General features: G+C 33.6%; 1 protein-coding gene and 1 long non-coding RNA gene across 3 annotated transcripts; one reads left to right on the plus strand and one right to left on the minus strand.

Annotated features, from left to right (window-relative positions):
- Positions 1-10,450: 10,450 nt before the first annotated feature.
- On the minus strand, positions 10,451-12,885 carry LOC145168974 (uncharacterized). Of its 2 annotated transcripts, XR_013742209.1 has the most exons (6): positions 12,672-12,885; positions 12,531-12,573; positions 12,338-12,422; positions 11,844-11,894; positions 11,005-11,159; positions 10,451-10,923 (listed from the first exon to the last, which is right to left on the minus strand). It is a non-coding gene; the product is annotated as an uncharacterized LOC145168974 (long non-coding RNA). The 2 variants fall into 2 exon arrangements; XR_013742208.1 differs by having other exon boundaries at positions 10,451-11,159.
- Positions 12,886-13,168: 283 nt separating this feature from the next.
- On the plus strand, positions 13,169-17,398 carry LOC145108668 (protein DJ-1 homolog D-like). Its single transcript, XM_079045740.1, has 5 exons — positions 13,169-13,331; positions 13,487-13,603; positions 14,638-15,078; positions 15,627-15,989; positions 17,048-17,398. Exons 1-5 carry the CDS (start codon positions 13,266-13,268, stop codon positions 17,234-17,236), a joined length of 1,176 nt encoding a protein of 391 aa, XP_078901866.1. The 5' UTR covers positions 13,169-13,265; the 3' UTR covers positions 17,237-17,398.
- Positions 17,399-24,236: the final 6,838 nt, after the last annotated feature.

Below are 24,236 nucleotides of genomic sequence, written 5' to 3' on the forward strand. Positions count from 1 at the left end.
ACATGAACGAAGATTAGTTTTTTTATATGTATGTATGTTTGTTTTTTTTAATTAATGTATTGTTTTTTTTTCTAGATTAATTAAGTAATGTAGTTTGAAGTTGTAATTTTATTTTTATAATTAATGAAATACTAGTTTAGAAAAATGAATGTTTTTTAATTATTAAAAATGTAATTTTATTGTATTTTTGAATTAAAAAAAATAAAAATAATGATATAGAGTGGTGTGTTAGTGGTGGTATCACATGTTAGTGGTAGGGGAATGTGGTGCTGATATGGCACCCACGACATATGTGGTATGTGTAATACGTCTTAACCAATTTAGAGATAATAGGGGTCGAAGACGAATTTTTGACAAAATATTATTTAGAATAAATAATCTTAACCAAGTTGTAGAATACGTCTCAAGGGTTCCGTACATATAAACAACGTTGAAATCCGAGTTATAACGAAGAAGTTATGGTCCGTCGAAGTTTTATGGCAAAACCGGTACGACACCGGGAGACGTAAATAGTAAATTTACAATGGAGGACTTTTTAGCCTTAGAAATCTAAACAAAATTTATAGTATACGTTAAACCGAGAACATACAAAAAAAGAACGCTCAAATCTGACTTCGTATGAGGAAGTTATGAATTTTCTAAGATTTGGCTTAGCAGTGCACAGCCCGAAACTCGAATTTTAGATCGAGCGGTTTTTGGACTACGCGACCTAAATGAGAATTGAAGATCTCATTAATAGGAACTCAAAGGTAAAAAATACAGACGAAAACAGAGTCCGTATGTAGAAGTTATGAATTTTACGCGGACATTTAACAGTATAATCTCCTCGTACTGTTAAATTTAAGATCGGTCGAGAATTAGCCGACGGAGTCAAAATGAAAGTTGTAGATCTTATTTTTACCTATGCGTGGATATAAAGAACGTCAAAAACGGTGTAACACCCAATTTTTCAAAACAATTTTTCATTTCAAAACATACTTTCCACCACATAAAAATCACAAAATCATAATAAATCTCTGTATCATCACAAAACATGTCCCAAGATCTCATATAAATAAATCCTCTCTCGTGTGTACGAATCATGCCGGCGCCTTCCCGCGATCCTCACTAGTACCTGAAACACATCACACAACAACTGTAAGCATAAAAGCTTAGTGAGTTCCCCAATATACCACATACAACACATACGCCACTCGAGGCTACAATACGACCCTCCGGTCCGATGTGTCTCAGCGGGACCCTCCAGTCCCGTAGCTCGTTGGACCCTCTGGTCCGGTCATAGCTCGTTGGACCCTTCGGTCCGGTCTGTATCGTTGGACCCTTCGGTCCGGTCTATATCGTTGGACCCTTCGGTCCGGTCTATATCGTTGGACCCTCCGGTCCGGTCTATACAAAACATAGCATACATATAACACAATGCACATAATCTCATACATACACATAGCATACAAGACCCTCTGGTCTACACATAAATACCACTCTAGGTAATGTATAGTGAGAAGACTCACCTCGGATGTCTCGGATAATATCCCGCCCGTGTATATACTGATCTAGCCTCTGCCTATACACATAACATAATCATCTCAATTAATCACGACTCTCTAGGCTAGACTAGACTCTCACATGTCCTCTAAGAAGGCTAAAAGGCTATTTTACCCTTCAAACAGTCCACAAGTTCCATTGTTGACCAAACCCAAAAAGTCAACAAAAGTCAACGGTCAACCCTTGACCAGACTCGCCGAGTGCACAAATGTGACTCGGCGAGTTCAGTCGTGAACTCGAGTCCTCTATCCCCCTTCTGACTCACTGAGTCATTCCCCCAATTCGGCAAGTCACTCACAGTGTGATTCACGGGAAACCCTAACCCTACTCGCCGAGTCTGCCCTTGGACTCGGCGAGTTCATGTCATGCACAAACTCAATTGACCTCCTGAGGTCAGATCTGTTCCTTAGAACCATAGATCTGACCTTCCCAAGCCTGATAATCACGTAAAGCTTGGATCTTGACACTCATGTGACGCCTAGGAGGCTTTACTTGGTGATTTAGCCCCAAAAACAACAACCTGAGCTCATTGCCTCCATAGCTCAACATAAAGCAAGCTGGAATAAGCTCTTTAGACCACTATGGGTCCAGATCCGAAGTCTCAAAGTGAATAGGGGCCATATTCTCACAACTCCTTCCAATAAAAGACATAAAAACTCTACATCTATGGATTCCTTCAACAAAACAGATAAAGGGGCGACATAATACCTCAAAGATGAAGTCTTTTGCTCGAAATCCCCAGATGCACAACCTCTTTGGTCCCCTCCAAGCTGGAATCACCTCCTTCTTGTAAGAATCAATCACAAAGATCAAGAAATGGCTCCTTTCCTCTCACAAACGCTCTAGCTCTTTTAAGGTTTCTCTCTGGGGTTTGGTAGCCGCAAGTGACGGCCCTAAGGGCCTTTAAATAGGTCCCAAACCCAAGAAATTAGGGTTTCATTAAACAGCGTGGACTCGCCGAGTCCACGTATGGACTCGCCGAGTCCAGTCATTAATCCAGTCCAACAATGCGCGGCTCTACTCGGCGAGTCTAAGCGCCTACTCGCCGAGTCCCTCTCCAAAACTCAAAAATAATTAGATAAATACAGTACCTAGAAATCCGGATGTTACAAACGGAGGTCGTATGTGAAAGTTACAGATTTTAGAAGTCGGAAGTGTGCTGTGCGAAAATGGGTGATGTGGCACAATCTTGGCCATTGCTTTCTCCCCAAGTCTTGCCACTAGATGGTGACATGTGGCACCAAGTTCAGCCATTTTTCACCCTATAAATAGAACCTCTCCCACCCTCATTTTCTTCACACCTTTCCCATTCTTTCTTCTCTTTACTCTCTCTCTAGAACCTCTCTCTAGCCCCAAAACCCCCCGAAAAGCCTAGGGAACCTCCCTAGCACGAGGCGGAAGCCTCGGAGTGCTCGACGGCTCCGAGAAGAAGAGATTTTCGGCTCGGGAACGCTGCTCCAAGCAAAGCCCGGTTTTCTATAAAACCCGCTATATTTTTAATATAGCTTTTATTTAATTATAGTAACGTTATTAGGAACTTATAATAAGTACTTGGGCTATTATTATGGGTTATATAAGTATTGTTTAACGCTTATATAATAGTAATAATAGCTAGACTATTAATTAGTCTCGGCGAATAATAGACTAAACTCTAGTGGTAATAATACTAGGTTTCGTCGAAGGAAATTATTTTTTTTTAGAAGCGAAGCGCTGTCTGAGTTCGGAATCACCACCTTTTCAAGTGAGTGCATAGTTACTTTCATCTTACACATAGATATGAAGTATTTTATATAAATTACGTCCTAAGTGTGCATTTTATCTGTATACTTGCTATCTATGTTGGATGAACGATTTTATACATGTTTTAAATGATTTAAGCTGTATATGTATTTTATATCTACAAAATGTGTTGAGTAAAACATGGGTAGATGTAATAGTTGTTGTGTGTAAAATAAAATAATGAGAGACCTCAATGTTTAAGATGACCTAGCCATCTAGCGGAGTATAGATGACGACCACGGACTATTCTAGACAGTCCAGTGGAACACCAGCAGGCTCGTAACTTGTAGGTGTTTTTTTGAACTACGTATTCACTAGGTATTTTTGAACTAAGTGTTCACCATATGTTTTGAACTAAGTGTTCACCATACGTTTTGAACTACGTGTTCACCATATGTTTTGAACTACATGTTCACCAGATGTTTTGAACCGTGTGTCTACCAGATGTACCATGTTGTATAAACCCTAGCGACTATACGACTTAGTGCCTGTTGTAAAAAACCCTGGCGACTATGAGACTTAGTGCCTAAACCCTGGCGACTATGCGACTTAGTGCATGTTGAGTAAACCATGGCAACGATGGATTTTGTGCCGATTCCTTAGGATGATCCTTAGGAATGAATAAACGAGGAATAGCTGAATCTTAGGGTAGATCCTTAAGAGTAAAGAAGATAATGGGGATGGGTAATTGGGTTGATTGTTTGATATTTAACATAATAATTATATTATTGTGGGTTGAAAACCCTATGTACTCACCAGGTTTCCCAACCTGACGCACTCAAGCTTATTTGAATCACAGGTGCCGATACGAAGTTACATTACACTGAGAGATTAAAGAGGTGTAGATCACTAGTGTAAATGAATGTAAGTTTTGTTTATGCTTATGTTTCTGTATTGACAATGACATCCCCAAATGTTTCAAAATGAATAAAAATACATTTTTCGGAAATGATTTGATAACGTATTTATCATGTTTTACTGGGAACAAATTCCGCAACATTTTTATTAAAAGAAGTACTCTGATTTTTATAAACCATAAACAAAAATCGGTCTTTTCTGGCCGTGAAAAATGGGGATGTCACAGTATGTGGTGGGTATAACGAATGACCTTAGTATATGACAGTTTTACCCTTCTGTTAAAAAATAAACAATTCTATACATCTGTCCAGATTAAGTGCTTGACCCATTAAGTCAAAGAGAGACCACCTTATTTGTTTTGTTTCATCTATTTGTGTAGAATTTTTATAAAGATACTAATATATAAATATTTTCCAATGCAACAACGAATACCTTGATAGGGATGCTAATTGGGAGGTTTATTGATGGAATTGGATTGGGTATTGGTCCACCTATTGCATCTCTCTATATCACAGAGGTCAAAAAACCTTACTTCTTGTTTGGATATGAATCATCCCTAATAACCAAAATCTTTTTGCCACATTGTCACAACCCCAAACCGGAACGGCGGAAACATTCGGGGGTGGAGGACGTCATGTTCAGTTTCATAACAATGCACAATAGTAAAACAAGCAACAACATCATCCATTACATTAATAAAAGGCGAGTCTTGAACATGCTCCGTCTTCTCAAAACCTGGTCCAGTGTACCTGTCTACTGGTGACCTGAGAATACAAGTTATTTTGAAAGAGTAGATCAGCATTTAAGCTGGTGAGTTCATAAGTATTTTAGTGTCAAATGTTTGTATAAGTTTGAATAAAATGTTTGTAAGTGTTTGATGTAAAGTTTGTATACTTCCTAGAAAATCCTATATTTTCTACTAAAATGGAGAGTAGTCTTCTACCAAGACCCGACTGTTCTGTATGTTTGTTCTTTTGTAAAAGTGAGTGTTTTCCCAAGTATATGACTATTATTTCCAGAAAATAGTTTACATTACCTTTTATGTGAGAAGATCACTATATGAATGTAATGGAAAAATGACAGTGAACATTAATGTTGTAATAAGTAACTACTGAAGCACTAACTACCTTAAAAACCAATTTGTTTAATTAAGGTTAAAATGTGATGTGGTTATAACCATACTGATTGACGAGTGATTAAAACGACGACCTACTGGCGTCGAAACTGATGTGACATTTGTCACCCCTTGGCCTGCCGGCCAAACTGTAGCGAACAGTCGGGATGCGGGATTGTCAGTCCCGTATAGATCTATACACACAATGCCCGCTCTCCCTCCAGGAGACTCTGGTTACAAAACATGACCTAACAAAGATATTGTTAAGCCGTGAAGTAGTGGTTTCACATTAATGTTTATCTTGTTCTTGTAAAAGGATGTATGTTTTTTTTCTGTTCTTGTTATTGTATATTCCTTTCTGTTCTTGTTATTATATGTTCCTTTCTGTTCTTGTTATTGTATGTTTCTTCTTGTTCTAGTTATTGTATGTTTCTTCTTGTTCTAGTTAATGTATGTTTCTTCCTGTTCTAGTTATTGTATGTTTGAACTGAATCATGTATGAACTAACTCATATAAGTTTCATTGTTCTAGACATAGTAAGTAGTAAACTCTTAAACTATACCTATTATAGTTTACTAGTAAGCTCTGAAACTGAATGACTGGTCATGTTTGTACACCTTTGCTACCCAAAGGTATTGAACTGATTGAAAGTACTTTTATATCTATATACACATACATAATATATAACTAAGATTCAAACGACATTCAGACAAACAGCCGATACCTTAAGTCCACAACCAAACAAGGAACATGAAATAAAGCGAGTTATCAGTCCTAAGCCCTTTCAACCTTATTTATATAGCTATATCTATATAGACATGATTTTGACAATATATAAGTTTAAAAGAGTTTTGTAAAACATTTAAAGAGTTTATCATTTGAAAAGAGTTTTAACCATTTGAATGGTTATTAATGACTTGATGTCAGTTTATAAATTGATTTGAAACAGTTTGTTTGATAACGCAGTTTTGAAGTATAAGAAATCCTTTTGTTTGATAGTTATAAATCACATGTGATTGATACTATAACTATATTGTTTTCTACTTGTATTCCCCCCCCACCCATAAAAGCATTTAAAAATCATTAAAAGATAAGTTTAGGGGTATGAACTCACATGTAGTGAGTGATTCGAATGAAAGATCGATATAGGATGCTAAGTATGCCAAGTGAAGTCCCGAGCACAAACGGATCCATTAAGCATATAATGACACATATATGTATACAATTAGTGTATATAACAACTAATCATGTAAGGGAACAACCTTAGGTACTAGGAAACACTTGAAATGAAGTTTTGCAATCACAAATGATTGTATGAAAGGAGTGTTCACGGCCACACTAAGATGTGTTCACGAACAAGGAGAGTTTACGGCCACACATGGAGTGTTTACGACCCAAGGCTTGATTCTATGAAGGGTTTGCGGTCATAGCTTGAAGGGTTCACGGCCACCACATGAACTAAGAAGGGTTTACGGCCCTAACAAGATCACTTGAAGGGTTCACGGCTACATGAAGGGTTCACGGTCGTGAACTCTTGAAGATGATGCTTAAATGATGTTTAAAATGTGTTTGTTTCATAGGGATTCAAGAGCTCCTAATGGATAACAAGTATATGGAAAGGATACTTACTTAATGGAAGTCTTGAAGGTGTTCGCGGCTCCAAGAACAAGTGTGTGTTCTTGGTGTTATTGGTGAAAAGATGAAGAATTGAAGATCTTGAAGGAAAAGTGATGAATTCAAGGATGTGATTCATAGGATTCATATGATCAAGAAGATTAACTAGTGAAAGGGATGAATCACTTATGTTTTTGAAGAGAAATGATGGATTCCCTTGATGATACTTGAGAGAGTTTGAGTGTTCTTGAGTGAAAGATGCGAGAAATGAAGAATAATGAACGAAATCTATACTAGTAGAAAGGGGTTTACGGCCAAGCTTGGGTTTACGGTCGTAAACCTACTTTGGGCCGTAAACATCCCTTCATGGATGATCTTTGCTCAATTTGAAACCCATAAATTCCTTACTCACAATTCATAGCATTAAGTCCTAAGTGTACGAGGCTTAAAAACTCACAGAATAACCCTTAGCACTGCTAAAAGGTAACATAAACAAGTCTAACTTTGATTGATTTGCTTGGATTATAAGATAGAAATTTCGGGATATCACACACATGTCCTATTCTCCTTGATTTGGACACATGACATTTTCTAGAATTTTTGAATTTTCTATTTTCCACTTGTCATTTTATTGTATTTTTCATTTTATTAAATTAAAATTCCACATTTAATATATAAGGTAATATATATGTAAGGTATTTATTAGAAATGGTTTATATATGTAATGTATTCAATGTATTAAATCCTCATTAATTTTAATAATTTTAATTTTTTCTCATTTTTCTTATAAATTCAAACTACTCAAATTGTTAACATTTCATATTCAATTTTTTTTTTAAATAAACTCATGTAATACATGAGTTTCACATCTAGTTGTTTATATAAAAGTTCATAAAAATGCCTCACTTATCGATTTTTTTTAAATAAAAATTTCTAACATGTTTCACCTCCTGCTGTGCGTGGTACCTATGGAAGCTTCATTCAAATTTCAACATGTTTAGAGTTGATAGGAGCTTTTTTAATCGAAATTCCTGTAAAGAGTATCTTAGGCTGGTAACAAAGCATTGTCTACCTCACAAACAGAACCTGTAATTACCATTTTAGGTTTAGATTTATTATTTGGATGTATCCCTTTAATAAAAATCAACGAATTACAACCTGATAGCAGCATCACTCGACGCATCATAAGATCCTTTATTTCTAGAAGAACTCAACCGAAAATAGATGAAGCATAATAAAATAAAAAACGAAAAAGGAAAGTAAATCTCACCGGTAAATCAATCGAGACGCGAATCAATCGTCGGAGATAAGGAGGTGATGTAAAATCACTCATCAGATATGAGGTGGAGGTCGATCGCCGGTGACAGTGAGTGAACGTGAGGCAGAGATAGCGTCAACGATGATTTTCAATCGTTGAACGTAGATCGACCAAAGGAGAGGTCACGTGAGATTACAGATCATTCATCGAAGGGATGCCGGAGACGATTGAGACGACGTGAGGGTAATGTAAGCAATCATAGAAGGATATGTAATCTCTAAAATGCCCCTGATTAATTTCAATAACATGCCCCCGCATCTTTTTTCTTATTTACAAAAATGCCACAAACCATCCTAACATTCATTTATTTTGAGTTCTCAAATAATCATTATATATAGAGGAGGGTTCAATTGAGAAAAAAAAAGGTTGAGAATAGGAGAATCATTCTCAGCCACTCATTTATTTTTGCCGCAAAAGCCTCCGTCGTACCAGCGGAAATGGGAAAGGAATAGACATGTGTTTTCCAACAAAACATGTTTCCTTAAACTATGCTAAGCATTACCTTAATATATACAAAAACATAGTTTTTTCGTTTTTTTTTTTAATTTTTAAGAAGCTATTTTTATCGAAAAATGATTTTAAATATACCAAAATTCATGATTTTTTATTCTCTACAAATAGACATCCATATTGATATAGTTTTAAGATAAAATAAAAAAATTATTTTTTTTATATTTTCAGCTATCGTTATTCATAAGTGAATAAAAATGAATCAGGTTTTTACTACAGTACATTCGTTATTCACTTATGAATAAAAACTATGATTAATTTTTTTTACAATTTAAGTATCATTCATATATGAATATAGCATATAATAAACATAGTATATTCATATTTAAATATTAGACGATGCATTCACTTGTGAATATTACATAGTTTATTCACTTGTGAATATTAGATGGTATATTCACTTATGAATATTAGATAATATTTTCATATCTGAATATTACGTAGTATTACATGGTATATCACATGTGAATATTACATAGTATATTCACTTGTGAATATTAGATGATATATTCAGTTATGAATATTACACAGTATATTCACATATGAATATTACAAGGTATTTTCACAAATATATATAATTTTTATATGTTATTCACATATGAATAACATACAGACTTGCATATTTGTTTTTTTGTTTTAATAATCATATACTGATTCAGGTGAGAAAACATATTCATATATGAATATAACGTGGTAATTTAGTTTATGCATTTCATCAAACAGTTGGAGTGCATACAATTTAACTTTTTTAAAAATGTTAAAAACATGATACTTTGACTATTTAAATCTTACAAAATAGTAGATTGATAGAGAACTATATGAAATTTTTCAAAAAAAAAACGATTTGATCTTTTTCTAACCTCAATTTTGAAGTTTTATTTGATAATCGATGTTGAATGAATGATATGAAGTGGATTTTTTGTTGATTATCGATGATGTTGATCTAATGACGCTGGGAGTATAATTAATCGTAGATGTTGAAGATCTGATCGTATTCAAGCAGAATTGAAGGTTGGATTAAAAGAACCAAAAATGAATTTTTATTGTTAACTGTTGAATCGTGTTGATAAACATGTTATTGACGAAGATCGATGATTGATTAGCACTGGATGATGTTGATGATGGTTTAATTGAAGAAATCTGGATGATTGTTGAAGGTTGGAGGAGAAATTTGGATGATGAACGATCGATTACAGTTGCGTATTTGAGAGTGAAGGTTATTATCATATTTACAAGTTTGCCACCATGTCTTTTTATGCTTAGATTAAATGAATGGCTGAGAATAATTCCCCCATTCTCAACCTTTTTTATTTTCTCAATTGAACCCACCTATATATATATATATATATATATATATATATATATATATATATATATATATATATATATATATATATATATATATATATATATATACACACGGATAAGAATAAAAAACACTATTGATAATTTTAAATCATAATTACAAACAAATTTCCAGGGGACATATGATATACACGTTTGCCATGTGTATATCACATACTATTTGTTGGTCTCTACTTTCTACCATCTATCTACTTTTTTTTTTTACTATGTGGGTCTTATGAACTAACCAACAATCAAATCTGTTGAATTAAAATCCTGAATTCTAAGGGAAAAACAAAGAATTATTAAGAACAAAGAATCAGATAACGTAGGATCTAATTTCATGACAAACTCAAATATATACAGAAAACTGTTCAACGACGATTATATATGGATAAACCTTTTTTATTGTTCAATTACATGGTTCAAAGAAATAAACATGTGACCTACTAATAAAATAATGATTGAAAGTGTAGTAAGACCATGAAGCTAAAACCATTAAAGTAACAGCAAGGAAAAGCTCTCTAAGATGTCCAACGGACATCACATAAATGGTCTTCAAAGTGTATTGCAATAAACTCACCAAATAAAGTGGCCCTGCTATTTTCAGTTTTTTCAGTTCTATTATCCAATATTGAGATGCAACAATGCTCCATTTTATCGTAAACCATCTACATCTTCTAATTCTTCCCCCTAAGTTGATATGATCACAAGTTCTTGAACTTGGAACAATAAGAGGAACCTCAAGAATATTTCTTGGGTTCACTTCATCCATGGCTGTACACTCTCTTTTTCTTTAATCTTTTTAAGAAAGTGGTCAGAAATTGCATTTATGGATGCCACGCTAATAGCATGCCATACGATCAAACACATAATTAGCGTTTAAATCAATACAAAACTAAATTGTTAAGGGGAATTCACTTACTTAAATCGGCAGTTAGACCTTGAAATAACAATTATCTCCATCTGTTTGATCCTATACAACCAACACCTTGTTGCCCCAACTTATTTACGTTTTCACATTGATTTCTTTTGTAGTTATTCTGATTGATACAACAGCCATATCAAACAGATTAGAACCTGAAAAATAGCGAGAATATGAAATAAATTAGCTTATAAACACAATAATTCAATGGTTTTTTCTAATTATATGGCATATGAATTCATTTCGTTTAGGGCTTTAGCCTTTACACGAAGTAAAAATACACATTACAAAATGTATTAAATGTCAAAAATCTACCTATAAAATATGATAACTCAATAGTAAAAAATGTCAGTAAAATAGTAATCCTTAGAAAACGACTATAAAAAAAGCAAAACACATACCAATACAAGATAATGTTCTTCCATGTATTAGAAAAGTCAATGTGACTACTTGTTTCCAATTAACATAAAAGATCTTCGTGGTGGCCCAAAACTTCTAAATGATTTAGAAATCAAAAAATTATCAGATTAACTTAAATAAATATATAAGGCTTATATTCATCTTTTGTAAAACGCCACTAATCTTCCAGAATGTGAAATTATAAAATCCTAACTCTAGAAGAAGACATGAAATCATTCTTTGACACATTTCGTCGAACACCTATGGTTCATTGTTTTACCAGTCCATGTAAAAAATGAAAAGATTTTCGTTAATATGAAATAAAAGCCAATCATGCCAACATTTGTTTTAAAACTTACACAATCAATACATAAAGACCGTTTTGTTTCTCACCAGTCAAATCACTTGGTGAAAAAAGAACAATAAAACCTATGATATACCTGTTATCATATATCCAATGATGAAGATGAATCGTCAACCAATTCCAGGACCTGTAAACACAAAACACATATATAATTTGAGATGAGGACCTGTAAACACAAAACACATATATAATTTGAGATAGGGGATGGTCTCTGGGTAATCAACATATAAAATCTCGAACTTGAGAAATTCATAAAGGAATATATGAGAAATCAAAAGAAACTTTCTTCTTCATTTGAAGATGCAAAATCAAAATGGGTTTATCAAAAGAAACGCTGTAAAAACATATTTTCAAAAAGGAAATTATATTGTTTGTTAATTTATATTGATATGGAATCCAAATTAAAATTGAATGCAGGAAGAATACATTATATTTTGATTTTTAAATACTGATAATCATGGTAGGAAACTGTCAATTGTGCATACTTTAAAAATGATATTCTTTCTACATCGAGGCAATTTTCACTTCCCCAAAACACCAACATGCATAATTTTACACCAATAAACATACCTAATTCCACCGGTGAATGAACCCCCTTTCAGTTCAATTCAGTTTTAACAGAGGGGATAAACATAAAAGGAGGGCACACCACAACCTTTGAAAATGAAAAATGGAAAATGGTTGAGTTTGAGATATTAACCATGAGTACAAATCGAAGCATTGAGAGAAAATATGAACTGAGGGTTTGAGAACCAAAACTTACCTTCTGATTTGTCGTCGCTCCAAACCAAGCTTAAATTGTGGTGCTGCAGAAAAATTAGTCGATCAAAGCTAAGCTATATCTTTCCAAACCAACAAACACACATCAAAATCAATAAGAAAAAATATAGAATTGAATTCCTACATGCGTATGGTTCATGTCGCTCAACGTTTCTTAGAGAGATGTTGAAGAGACATATTTTTGAGTCACGGTGGTAACAACGACGTATGGTGGTGATTGGTGAAGGCTAGATTAAGATTTCTTTATATATAAGGTTTACATAGAAAGACGTCTTATGGCAAACTGTGAGAGATTTGAGGAGGTGGAACCCTAATTTGATGCTTAAATTATTGGGATTGTGTTGTTCGAATTCAAATTCAAATACAGAAGACGGAATGAAGGGGTTTATAATAGGTTTCTGGGCAATTTCGGAAATTTACATAGAAATTATGGGCGGGAAAAGTCAATGGGAAGGGGGCGAGCAATTGACACGTGGACTCTTAGGTACTGTTTTATTATAATATATATATATATATATATATATATATATATATATATATAATTAAAAAATAAAATAAAAATGATTTCATCACATCCACACATTGGTGTGAATAAATGAAAGGGGCTGAGTAGTATTTAAACCGGCATATTTCTCCCAAGTACCAACAGTGCACACTCGTCGTTTCCGAAGGTTTGGCTTTCGCACATCACATTGATTTAAAGGATTTATCATCTTTAATGGCGAATTTGGGTTGTCCAAAGAAGATCTTGATGTTATGTGGTGATTACATGGAAGACCTGGAGGTTTGATTTGTTGTTTATTTGAGTCCTAACTTTGACTTTTGCTGCTAACATGTAGTAGTTATCGAGAGATTAAATTAAAATAATATCATATAGTTGTTGATAATAATGTGGAATGTAGTATTCTGTATTCTGATTAAATTGATTTTTTTGGGCAGGCGATAGTTCCTTTCCAGGCATTGCAAGCCTATGGACTGTTTGTTGATGCTGTTTGTCCCGATAAAAAATGCGGTGATATTTGTCGCACGGTTCTTTATCGTGTATCTGCTCATCAGGTCCTCTTCTCACTAAATACAAACTGATAATAATTCTTTAACTTTGCATAAGCTTAATGGTCGAGAATTGAATCCTCATATTGATTATCATTTTCATTTTATTGTTCTTGAAAAATTGTTGTGTTAAAGTTAACTATTTGCCGGCCATTTTACAATTTATTAATGTTATGCCTTTTAAGGAAAATATAAATTGATGGACTTAATTCACTTCCTTTCTAATTTGGTTACAATTACTGACTTTAGAAATGGGTACTAAAACTAGAGATTTTTCAAAATTTAGAGACTCTAAAATTTATCAGGAGTAAATTAGAAGAATAGTCCCTATATTTTACTCAAAATCATAAGTGCACTGAAGTTTATAAAATTTTCCCAGACTCATCCTTAACTTTACATTTTGTTATGGATTTAGTCCCTTGACTAACAGGGTTAAAAACATGCCGTTAACCCTAATAAACTGACTCTTTTACCCCGTTTTATTTTTCTTTGGTTTCTCCTTATTGTTATTATTAATTAAATAAGAAAAAGAAATTAAATAAGACAAACCAAATCATCCATCATCACTCATCACAGCCCTAAAATTACCTAATCAGCGTCATTAGTAACGTCAAAAATATACCAACAAACTATCAAAATATTTACCATTCTAAAACTGACAATTATTTATACAAGTGCTAAAGCAAGAATTATACTCATATTATATTGACATGTATGTAAGCATGTCAAGTAAAAAAAAAAGTGACCATTTTATCCTTACATAAATGAATAAACTGTCACAACCAAGCTAAAAAGTGACCATTTTATCCTTACATTAAAAAAAAAGTGATAATCATCAATCTCAATATGACAATAAGAGATGAGTTGGGATGCAAAAAGAAGAGTGCTAATAGTAAATATTTCAGCGTCTTAACCAATTAAACCATGCTTTTTCACTTTACCCATTAAATCATTATGTGCAAAATTAAGTAGTTAACTCGTTAACCTAATTATGTAAAAAAGAAGCAAACTCGCGTTATGCTTTTACTATATATTTGCAGACATTTTCAGAGGACCGAGGTCACAACTTCACTCTGAATGCAAGTTTTGATAAGATTGATGTATGTTCATATGATGGGTTAGTTATACCAGGAGCACGTGGTCCCGAATATCTTGCGACATATGAATCTGTGGTGGAAATTGCAAAACATTTTGCAAGAACTGGAAAACCCATTGCCTCCATCTGCCATGGATCACTTATCTTGGCAGCTGGTGGTGTTTTGAAAGGTCGAACACTTACAGCATTTCCTACACTAGGACCCGTGCTTGTTACTGCTGGTGCTAATTGGGTACAACCTGAGACAATGGCATCATGTTTTGTTGATGGAAATTTAATCACTGGAGCTTCTTACGAAGGGCATGCTGAGTATATTGGTCATTTCATTAAGGCATTAGGAGGAACTGTCACTGGTTTCAACAAAAGGATTCTATTCCTCTGTGGGGTAAGTTGTTTATTTGTAATTCCTTTCTTGATATAAGCAAAAATTAAGCTAACGTTGCTATAATAGGGTAGATTCTATAGACTAAAAATTATAATAAGGAATGATTTGTAAGTAAAAGAAAAAACGATAGTACAATGGTATAGTAAAAAGTCATAATTAAGTACTTTGTGTTGTTTCTTGCATTTTTTTCCATGTTATTACTTAACCGAGTTTTTAGATATATATTTTAGGGCTAACTGTAAGAAATAACAACATACCGTCATTTATTTGTGTTGTATAGCATCCTACTACCATTTCTTTTTATTATAGTACTATGTTTTGTTTTTTTATGAGGACATTGTACTTTAAATAGTTTAGCCAATTATAGCGTTGTATTTCTATTAAGATATTATATTTTGAAATCTACCCACTTATGGTATTGAAAATTTCTTTGTATTCGGATGACATTGCTATAAGTGGATGGGTGTTTTAAAGTGTAATGCTATAATATGGTGGTTAATTAATTACATCATTAATTAGTGATTGTCTTTATTTTGCTTCGTGTGTAGGATTACATGGAAGACTATGAGATATATGTTCCTTTTCAGTCCTTTCAAGCTCTTGGATGCCATGTAGATTCCATTTCCTCCAAAATTAAAAAGGGTGATAGGTGCTATACGGCTATCCATGAATTTGAAGGGGACCAAAATTTCAGTGAAAAAAATGGACATGAATTCAAAATAACCGCTACCTTTCAGGACATAGATGCTTCAAGTTATGATGGTCTTGTTATCCCCGGAGGTCGAGGTCCAGAATATATGGCACTAGATCAAGATGTTATTAAACTGGTGAAATACTTTATGGATGCTGGAAAACCTATTGCATCCATCAGCTATGGGCAACAAATTTTGGCTGCTGCTGATGTTCTTAAGGTAAGGTTTTTTCTTAAGAGAATTTAGGAATTTAATCAAAAACATTATCAGTCACCTTTCATTAGAGAATATGGTTTGGTTTTTATTGGTTTGAGTTTAGATGTTAAAGATAAGGTGAAGTTACGACCATATTATAACTACAAGCTGTGTAGTTGTAATATCAAGATAAGTTTAGTGGTTTCTTTCCTTATTAGAAAACCATGATAAGACATTAGACCATATATATAATGCATAGTTTAATGGAATGTCCTGTTGACATTAAATGGATTAAACTCAACAATAATGAGATGTCATATTGGCATTCAATTAATATGGAGTTCAACTACCATTAAAGCATTCAATCAGAAAAATGAATTATTTAATATTAAATGATTAAGAAAGAAATGATTTTGTTTATAAACGTATGTTCCATAATTTTTTTTTGTAGAGTTTAGTGCATTGTAGAAAAAAATAATAGGATGGTATGAAAAATTAAATGATGTGGTAATGAAGTTTTTTTCTTTTTTTAATTAGTTTTCTAAATGTACTAATTTTTTTACTTTTCTTAATTAAGAATTACTTTCCTATAAGTATTAGGTTATAATGTAAATGTATTCTTCTCAATTATCCCGTTAGTGAATTACATTCTAAGTTTCTTTCTTTACAATTCTGAAGTTGTTTTTTGTAGTTTGTTCATGTTTACACCTTGATGGGCAATGACACCTTTGAGAGGTTTATAAACAACATGGTGTTTCTTTATCAATTCTTGTGGCATTAAAACCATTTTATATCCATTGCAATAATTTATCTATAAAAATACATCACATTTGTGTACCACTGGGTTTTTGAAAATTCTACCCGATTATTGTTAGTGTAACCTACATTAGTGCGACACAGTTCTATAAGCGCCTATACATGTTAGAGTCCCATCCTAGTATCATGGACTCCAAGAAAATTGTTTTGTATTCGGAGAACATTGCTACGACATGGTAGATTTTTAAAAGTACAATTTTGTAATAAACAAATAAAAAATACATCTTTATTTCTTGCATTTATCTCCTTTTTAATGCGTTTACTAGGGAAAGAAATGTACGGCATATCCCGCTGCCAAACTTCATGTGGTATTGGCTGGTGCAACCTGGTTAGAACCTCATTCAATGCACCGTTGCTTTACTGATGGAAATCTAGTGACCGGAGTAGCCTGGCCAGGACACCCTCAGTTCATCGCTCAATTCATGGAAGTGCTTGGTGTAAAGGTATGTTTCTAGTGTGTATCTACACCCGCAACATGTCATGCTTAATGTTGGTTTAATAAGTCAGAGTTAATTACATTTATAGAATAAATCCGATATGTTGCGATATTTGATGATCTCCTTTCTTTTGATGATTTCCTAATGCAATGTGTATTGTAATGTAGCAATTTTATTTTATTTTGTGATATCATATTTACTATTTCGAAAGATTGCAAAAGTGACAAGCTATTCTTAGTATTGTACCATGAATTGTGTGCCAAATTCAAAATACAACAAAATCAAAATTTTAATATGAAACTATTTGAAGTCAATGTGCGTTGCAACTGGAAACTCCATTGCAATTTGAATATAGAATATGATTTCCAAATTTTAACAGTCCACATATAGAGTGGCGACGATCGTATCAAGTAGACCAAAAAAGTATAAAAATAAAGTTTCAATGCAAACAATTATGTATGAAGGAGGCGAACGAAATAAGGTTTGAAAATGTATCTTGCTTTGTCTAATACGCATAAATTTTGTGAGCTAATACAACAATAAATACCATATAGTTTTAAAACGTTTAAATAAATTAGAAACATTGAATACTATAATTGAGTAAAAAGTAATACTAAAAAATGAAAACTATAAAATAAATTATGTAAGAGACCACAAAGTTAACTTTAAAATACCGTAAGAGACCAAAATCGCAACTTATTAAATACTAATACTTTAACTTTAAAATTATGAATTATGAAATCTGTTTGATCAAAATTTCTTGAGAGGAAAAATGTAAATGTGAAAATCTGTTATGACCAGAGTCTAAATCTTTATTTTCAGGGATATTCTTAGGGACTGTTTGACAGCATCTAAATTTTTAAGAGGTCTGAATTTTTAAGAGGGTCTGAAACTTTAAGTTCTGAATTTTTAACATGCTGTTTGCTTGGAACATTTGAATTGATGTGCTGAATTATAAATACCCTTCAGTGTTATTTTTTGTTGAATTCAATGTTTCTGTTTATAAAATAACCAAACCAACTTCGTGAATAATTATAAAAAAAAGTATAAACACAATATAAAATTCAAATTAAAAAAATCAAATCAAACATAAATATTTGACAAAAATCAAATCAAACAATGCTCTAATATAAAGAAGTAAAAGTATGATGCTATAATAAATAAATCAATAAAAGTACATTGCTGTTTGTATTTAATCCTTACAAAAATAATTTTACAATAGCTATGAAAACAACCTGAACTCTATGGTTATATGGATCACATTACATGTATACAACCCAATTCATACAAATATAATATATTTTCAGAAGAAAATCCTCACAATTTGAAGCTTAATGGTTTTTCCACCTTGTTTCACAGTGAGAATTTTCTGCAGAGTGGATGAGAAATTAACTTCTTCATCATACAAAAGCAAAAATGGATACAAGAAACACAGATGCCAAAGTTCCAATTGCTCAAGGTCAAACATCAATGCCTAAAGTTCCAATTGCTCAAATGAGAGACAAAAAGGAACAATTTTGACAAAAAAAAGTTCATAGCCTTCATCCACCATCATCTTAACCATCAAAAATCACACAATGCTCTAATCAATAACCAATTAGGAAACTATACATCAGTTTAGGATAATAACAATCATTATTATACCATGAAACAAGAAATCAGTAACTAATTTGGAAAGAGGCTATGTTTCACCACCGATTCAAAACATCACAACATCACAGAAAACCCAAAACATGAACATTTAAAAACTTAGAATATTAAATTGATTTTTGATTTCACATCATGAAAAAAATTCGATTTCACGAATGAGGAGTGATTTTAGCAACTTTGTACCTGACCAATAAAGGAGATCGGAGATCGGAGACAGGTGTTGGTGAGGGCGGCGCTTTTGAGGGCGGAACTGGCGATGTTGGAGCTTGGCATCGGAGGTCATAGTGGGAGTCAATTTCATGGAGGTGGGAGTGATATCAGAAGTTGTGTAAAACATATGGGTGTACGAGGTCGATGATGGGGCGGTGGTGTTGTGCGAGTCGACGATGAGAGGAGGTGGTCGACGATAGGATGAGGTGTTCGGTGATTGGAGGAGGTGGTTGGCGTTGGAGTTGGTCGGAGCTGGGAGGAGACAGGAGAGAAGATCTAGTGAAGGTCGGTTATGGAAGCGTTCATATGAGGGCAATAAAGGGCAAGTACGCATATTTTTTTTATTTAGATACAAATTCAAGTCGTAATGTTTAAGAGGATTTTAAGAAATTAAGAGCCTTTTATTCATAGGCTAACAAACGCTCTACGTCTGAAATAATAAGAGGCTGCCTCTTAATTTCTTAATTAAGATGCTACCAAACATCCCCTTATTATTCTTTTTGTACTATATGCTGGAACAACTGTATGATAATTTGGCCCCTTTTGGTCCTCAAATAACAAAACCAAATGAATACATATAACCATTTTGGTAATATATATATATATATATATATATATATATATATATATATATATATATATATATATGAATGTGCCAAGACCTTTTAACATGTACATGAAGATGTTTGATCCCAAGATCTTGGGCAGTTTTAATTCCAAGATTAATGATTCATATTATGCACGTTGTTGTTTGCTTGAAAATCAAAAATTACTCTATAGGGTATAATGTCCAATTATGGTGATTTTAGTACGACTCTGGGACCTGATCCTTTAGAATTGGAAGCTTCATCTATGAAGAGGGTCCATCTCTTTTGTCTTCTGTATCTTAACGCTATTGAACTTCTTTTTCAGCTTTGTTTGGTCAAAAATTAACAAACTAATTTCATAACCAAATTAGTAAGTGTGGTGTGATGTTATGTGACATCCCCATTTTCATGGCCAATTAATTTTTTTATGCTTATTTAATTCAGAGTATAAATCTTATTGCGGAATTTGTTCCCAAAACATGATAATATCATTATCGAAGCATTTCCGAAGGAATGTATTTCATTTATATTTAATACCATAGGATGCTATTGTCAATACAAATACATAAGCATAAAGATGTTTGATCAGGCCTTACAACAATTTATTATACTATGGCCTACAAATTCATCAATCACTCAACATCCTTGGGCCTTCGTACCGCTACATGTGATACAAAGAAACTGCGTGGTTCAGGCTTGGGGGCCTTGTGAGAACATATGGTTTTCAACCCACAATAATTAAGTTCTTTAATTATATATTCAACATCAAATAATATACCCGATTACCCATTCCTGTTATTCTCACATATTGGTCCTAAAATACTGACCTCAAGGTACCTATCCTAAGGATCATCATCAGCAACGGGTAGACAATACGACTTTGTGGATTACCTTAGCAATATATGTCAATATGGCAACCATGGGGGATAGAGTACATCAAATGAACGGATAGTTCATTACACCTACAGGTTGCGAATCTACCAACATTCCACTGAACTATCTAGAATAGTTTGTGGCCGTCATCTATACTCTGTTAGAAGAAGGGTTCATCAACAGTCAATGCCTTTCATCATCATCTCATCATTTTATCTTTCATCACCCATCACTACCTAATATAATATATATACGAAAATACATATACGATTAAAGCTAGAAAAATCATATTATCTATCACATATACAAATTAATATAGATAATAGGCACCATAGCATTTAATCTTCAAGATACTTTATATCTATGTGTATGATGAAAGTAACTATGCACTCACTTGTTAAAGTGGATGACTGGAAAGTCGGGCAGCACTTCGCTTCAGCACTTAGCTTTTCCTTTGACGTGACCTAGGTTCAATTATCACTAAGTCTTAGTATTGTTGGATTAGGTGTCTAAGCCCATAACTATAATTGGTATGTACTTGATTTGATTGGAGCATGGTCCTTTTGGGATGCCTTCACTCATGCAACTTAACAGGATGACTAGTGGAGAGAGAGAGAGTACGATTTATTATTTGAAATAATAAATCGGTACTCAAAATGATTTTATTAATATATTACAAGATTAATATATTATTTGGAAATCATATTATTAATTGGTGTTTAATCAGAAATTAATTTGATATTAATTTTGGGATTAAAAAGGACTGATTAATAATGGAGGGGCTGTTTTGCAAATCATTGATAGTTGTGAATCTGGACTTAGGGCTTCATGGAGTGGAGTAGATGAAATTTATGGGTAACTCCATAAGATTTCATCCAAGGGCTCATTAAGGAGGTCCATGGGTTGCTTTGGGCTTAATGTAAGAATTAGGGTTTCCTTATTCAAGTCCAGCTTCAAGACTAAGCAACCTAGCCATATATAAACCCTCTAAACCCTAGGATTTTAGGATCTAAGCATATGACACTTACCCTGACCAAAAATCCTTGTCTCTCCATCTCATCCTTTGCATTGGGTGTTTGTGACTCCATTAGAGGTGCAACACTTGGGGCACTAAGCTTTCAAGAGTCGAGGATCTTCAAGGATTTTCTTGTTATTACAATATAACAAGTGAGGTAATCTTCTAACCCTGTTTTCATATGAATTTCGAATATTATATGCTAGTTATAGGGTTATTGCTTTGGTGTTCAATTTGCATGTTCAATTAGTGAAAAACTTAGATCCAAAGCAATTAGAGTTGCATGATCACATAGGAATGTAGATATGCTCAAAATCCATTAGTGGTATCAGAGACAGGTTGTTTTTCAATTGAATTGATGCAATAGTGAATTGTCCAAAGAACAAGAAAGTCGAAATTTGTTGCCTGGAGCTTAAACTCGACGAGTTGAATATGAAATCGACTAGTTGCTTGAACTCGACGAGTTCACTTGTCAACTTGAAAGTCAAAACCCATCAGTGGTATCAGAGACATGTTGTTTTCAATTAAATTGATGCAATAGTGAATTGTCCAAAGAACAAGAAAGTCGAAATTTGCTGCCTGGAGCTTAAACTCGACGAGTTCAATATGAACTCGACGAGTTCACTTGTCAACTCGACTAGTTGACTCGTCAGTTTCTAGATGTTTCGATTTTCTGATCAATTTTTGAATAGGATAATTACCATAATTCGTTTTTATTGCCTAAAACTGAATTTTTGAATGGTAACTTGATATCCTTATCAAAACTAGAAGATTTGGTTAAATTTGGATAATATAAGATTATTTTGATTTGAAATTTAACCTAGTATTCTGAAAAGTTTTAAAATACACCCCTTTGGTTTTATAGTTTAAATTTGAAATTAAAAGGTTTTGATTTTAGAAATTTAAATGGTTAAACCCTAGTATTTTTGAATACTTTAGAAATATACTCTCATGGACTTTATTAATAAAATTAATTAAGTGTTTAATTAAAAGAGAGAATTAAGAAATCCATAATATGGTTTAGATTTAATTAAATTAAAAGTTTAATTTATTAAAAGATTAAACCTTAGTATTTTAAATGTTTAAAATACACCCTGATACTATATAAAATTAAAAGTCTAATATATTATATATGTATAAGAAAAGTCAGTCTTACTGTTAGTAGGCCTCATTTACGAAGCTGGTCTATAAGGGATGTTTAAGGAAGCGGCCTGTAAAATGACCGCCATTGGGTATCCACTCTTACCTACCGCACTCTTGACTAGTGGAGGGTCGTTAGCCGAATGGGTAGGATAGGACTCTAAATCCTCAATAAAAGTATAATGAATTATAAAGTAACTAAACGCTTTTATAAATTCCCAATCTTAGTTACTTTAGGAAAAATGTGAATTTGATGCTAACCCATGAAATTGCACATTGCACCTTATTGGTCGTTAGTGGAGCGTGTGTGGTTAACCGGCACACTAATGTGGGACTAATGAAGGATGTCAATGGGTAGCTCGTAAATTATCATTAATCAATGGAGCGTGTGTGGTTAACCGGCACATTGATTAGATGATAAATGATATCGAGAGTACCAAGCTAATTTGCATGGTTATTCACACCTTGTTTGTGATCCTCGGTATCCCAGTCACATACTTGAAGGGCATAATCGAGATTAAACATGTCATTGAAAAGTTTAATGAATCTCAAAGATCTAGGAATTTAATCTAAAACCTAATTCGTTTAAAATTTCGTTTTCATGGTGGAATTGGTAAATCGTCATTTACCTACCTTCAAATAATTTGCAATTGGATTACGGCATCCCTCTTCCGAATTGTGAATTATTGTGTTGGGTCCTAGCCTTAATATTTCATTTGGGTGTTATACTAAGGATTAAATAAACTAACTTGAATTTCTCCCTTTTGTAGATGTCTAGATCAGACAACTATGGTTTTCCTCATGCTTTTAGAAAAGGCTTTCCGTTTGAAGATGATTTTCCACATGTCGATCAAGGTGAAAGATCGTTCCCTTCTTTGTGCATTGGTGGAACTAGAATTCATACTTCTCTTCCTCCACCTCCTCCAGTGATTCTCCCTGACCTACATTTTCGTCGACTTGGAAAGTTCAAAGTCACTAAAGCCCTATTAGCATGCAAACACCGAGATGGAAGTTCTGTGTGTGCACACGTACTGAAGATGAAGTCGCACATTGACAGACTGGGAATGTTGGGTGTCGTTTTCCCAAGGAAGCTAGTTGTTGACTTGGTTCTTTAATCGCTTCGTGAGTCATATAGTCAGTTCCTCAAAGACTACTATATGACAGATCACGACATGACCCTTATTGATCTAACATATTTTCTAATTGTTGCTGAAGCATCAATGCTTTGGCACATTGGTCAAGCAAATTTGTTTGGAGGATCAGTTTCCCCAAGTTCCATAGACATTGGTGATGGCAAAGGTGATAGTTCAGAAATGGTTTCTCTTCCTAAAGGAGAGAAATCGTCCAAGATCAAAAAGTTTGACCATAAGAGAAAGGCCAGTTCTGAGATAGTTCCATGTGTCGATGCTAAAGAATCCATCTATTTCTACTGCTAATTAAAGGGGCATTTGAAGCGAAGCTGCCCTGACTACCTTAGAGATCTTGGAGATGGTAAAGTCAAATTATATGACTCTACTTTAGGGTCGTCCACTATCTAACTCTA

The sequence above is a fragment of the Lactuca virosa genome, chromosome 4 (genome assembly GCF_052849685.1).
Source record: "Lactuca virosa cultivar CGN04683 chromosome 4, Lactuca_virosa_CGN04683_v6, whole genome shotgun sequence".
NCBI classification, from domain to species: Eukaryota; Viridiplantae; Streptophyta; class Magnoliopsida; order Asterales; family Asteraceae; genus Lactuca; species Lactuca virosa.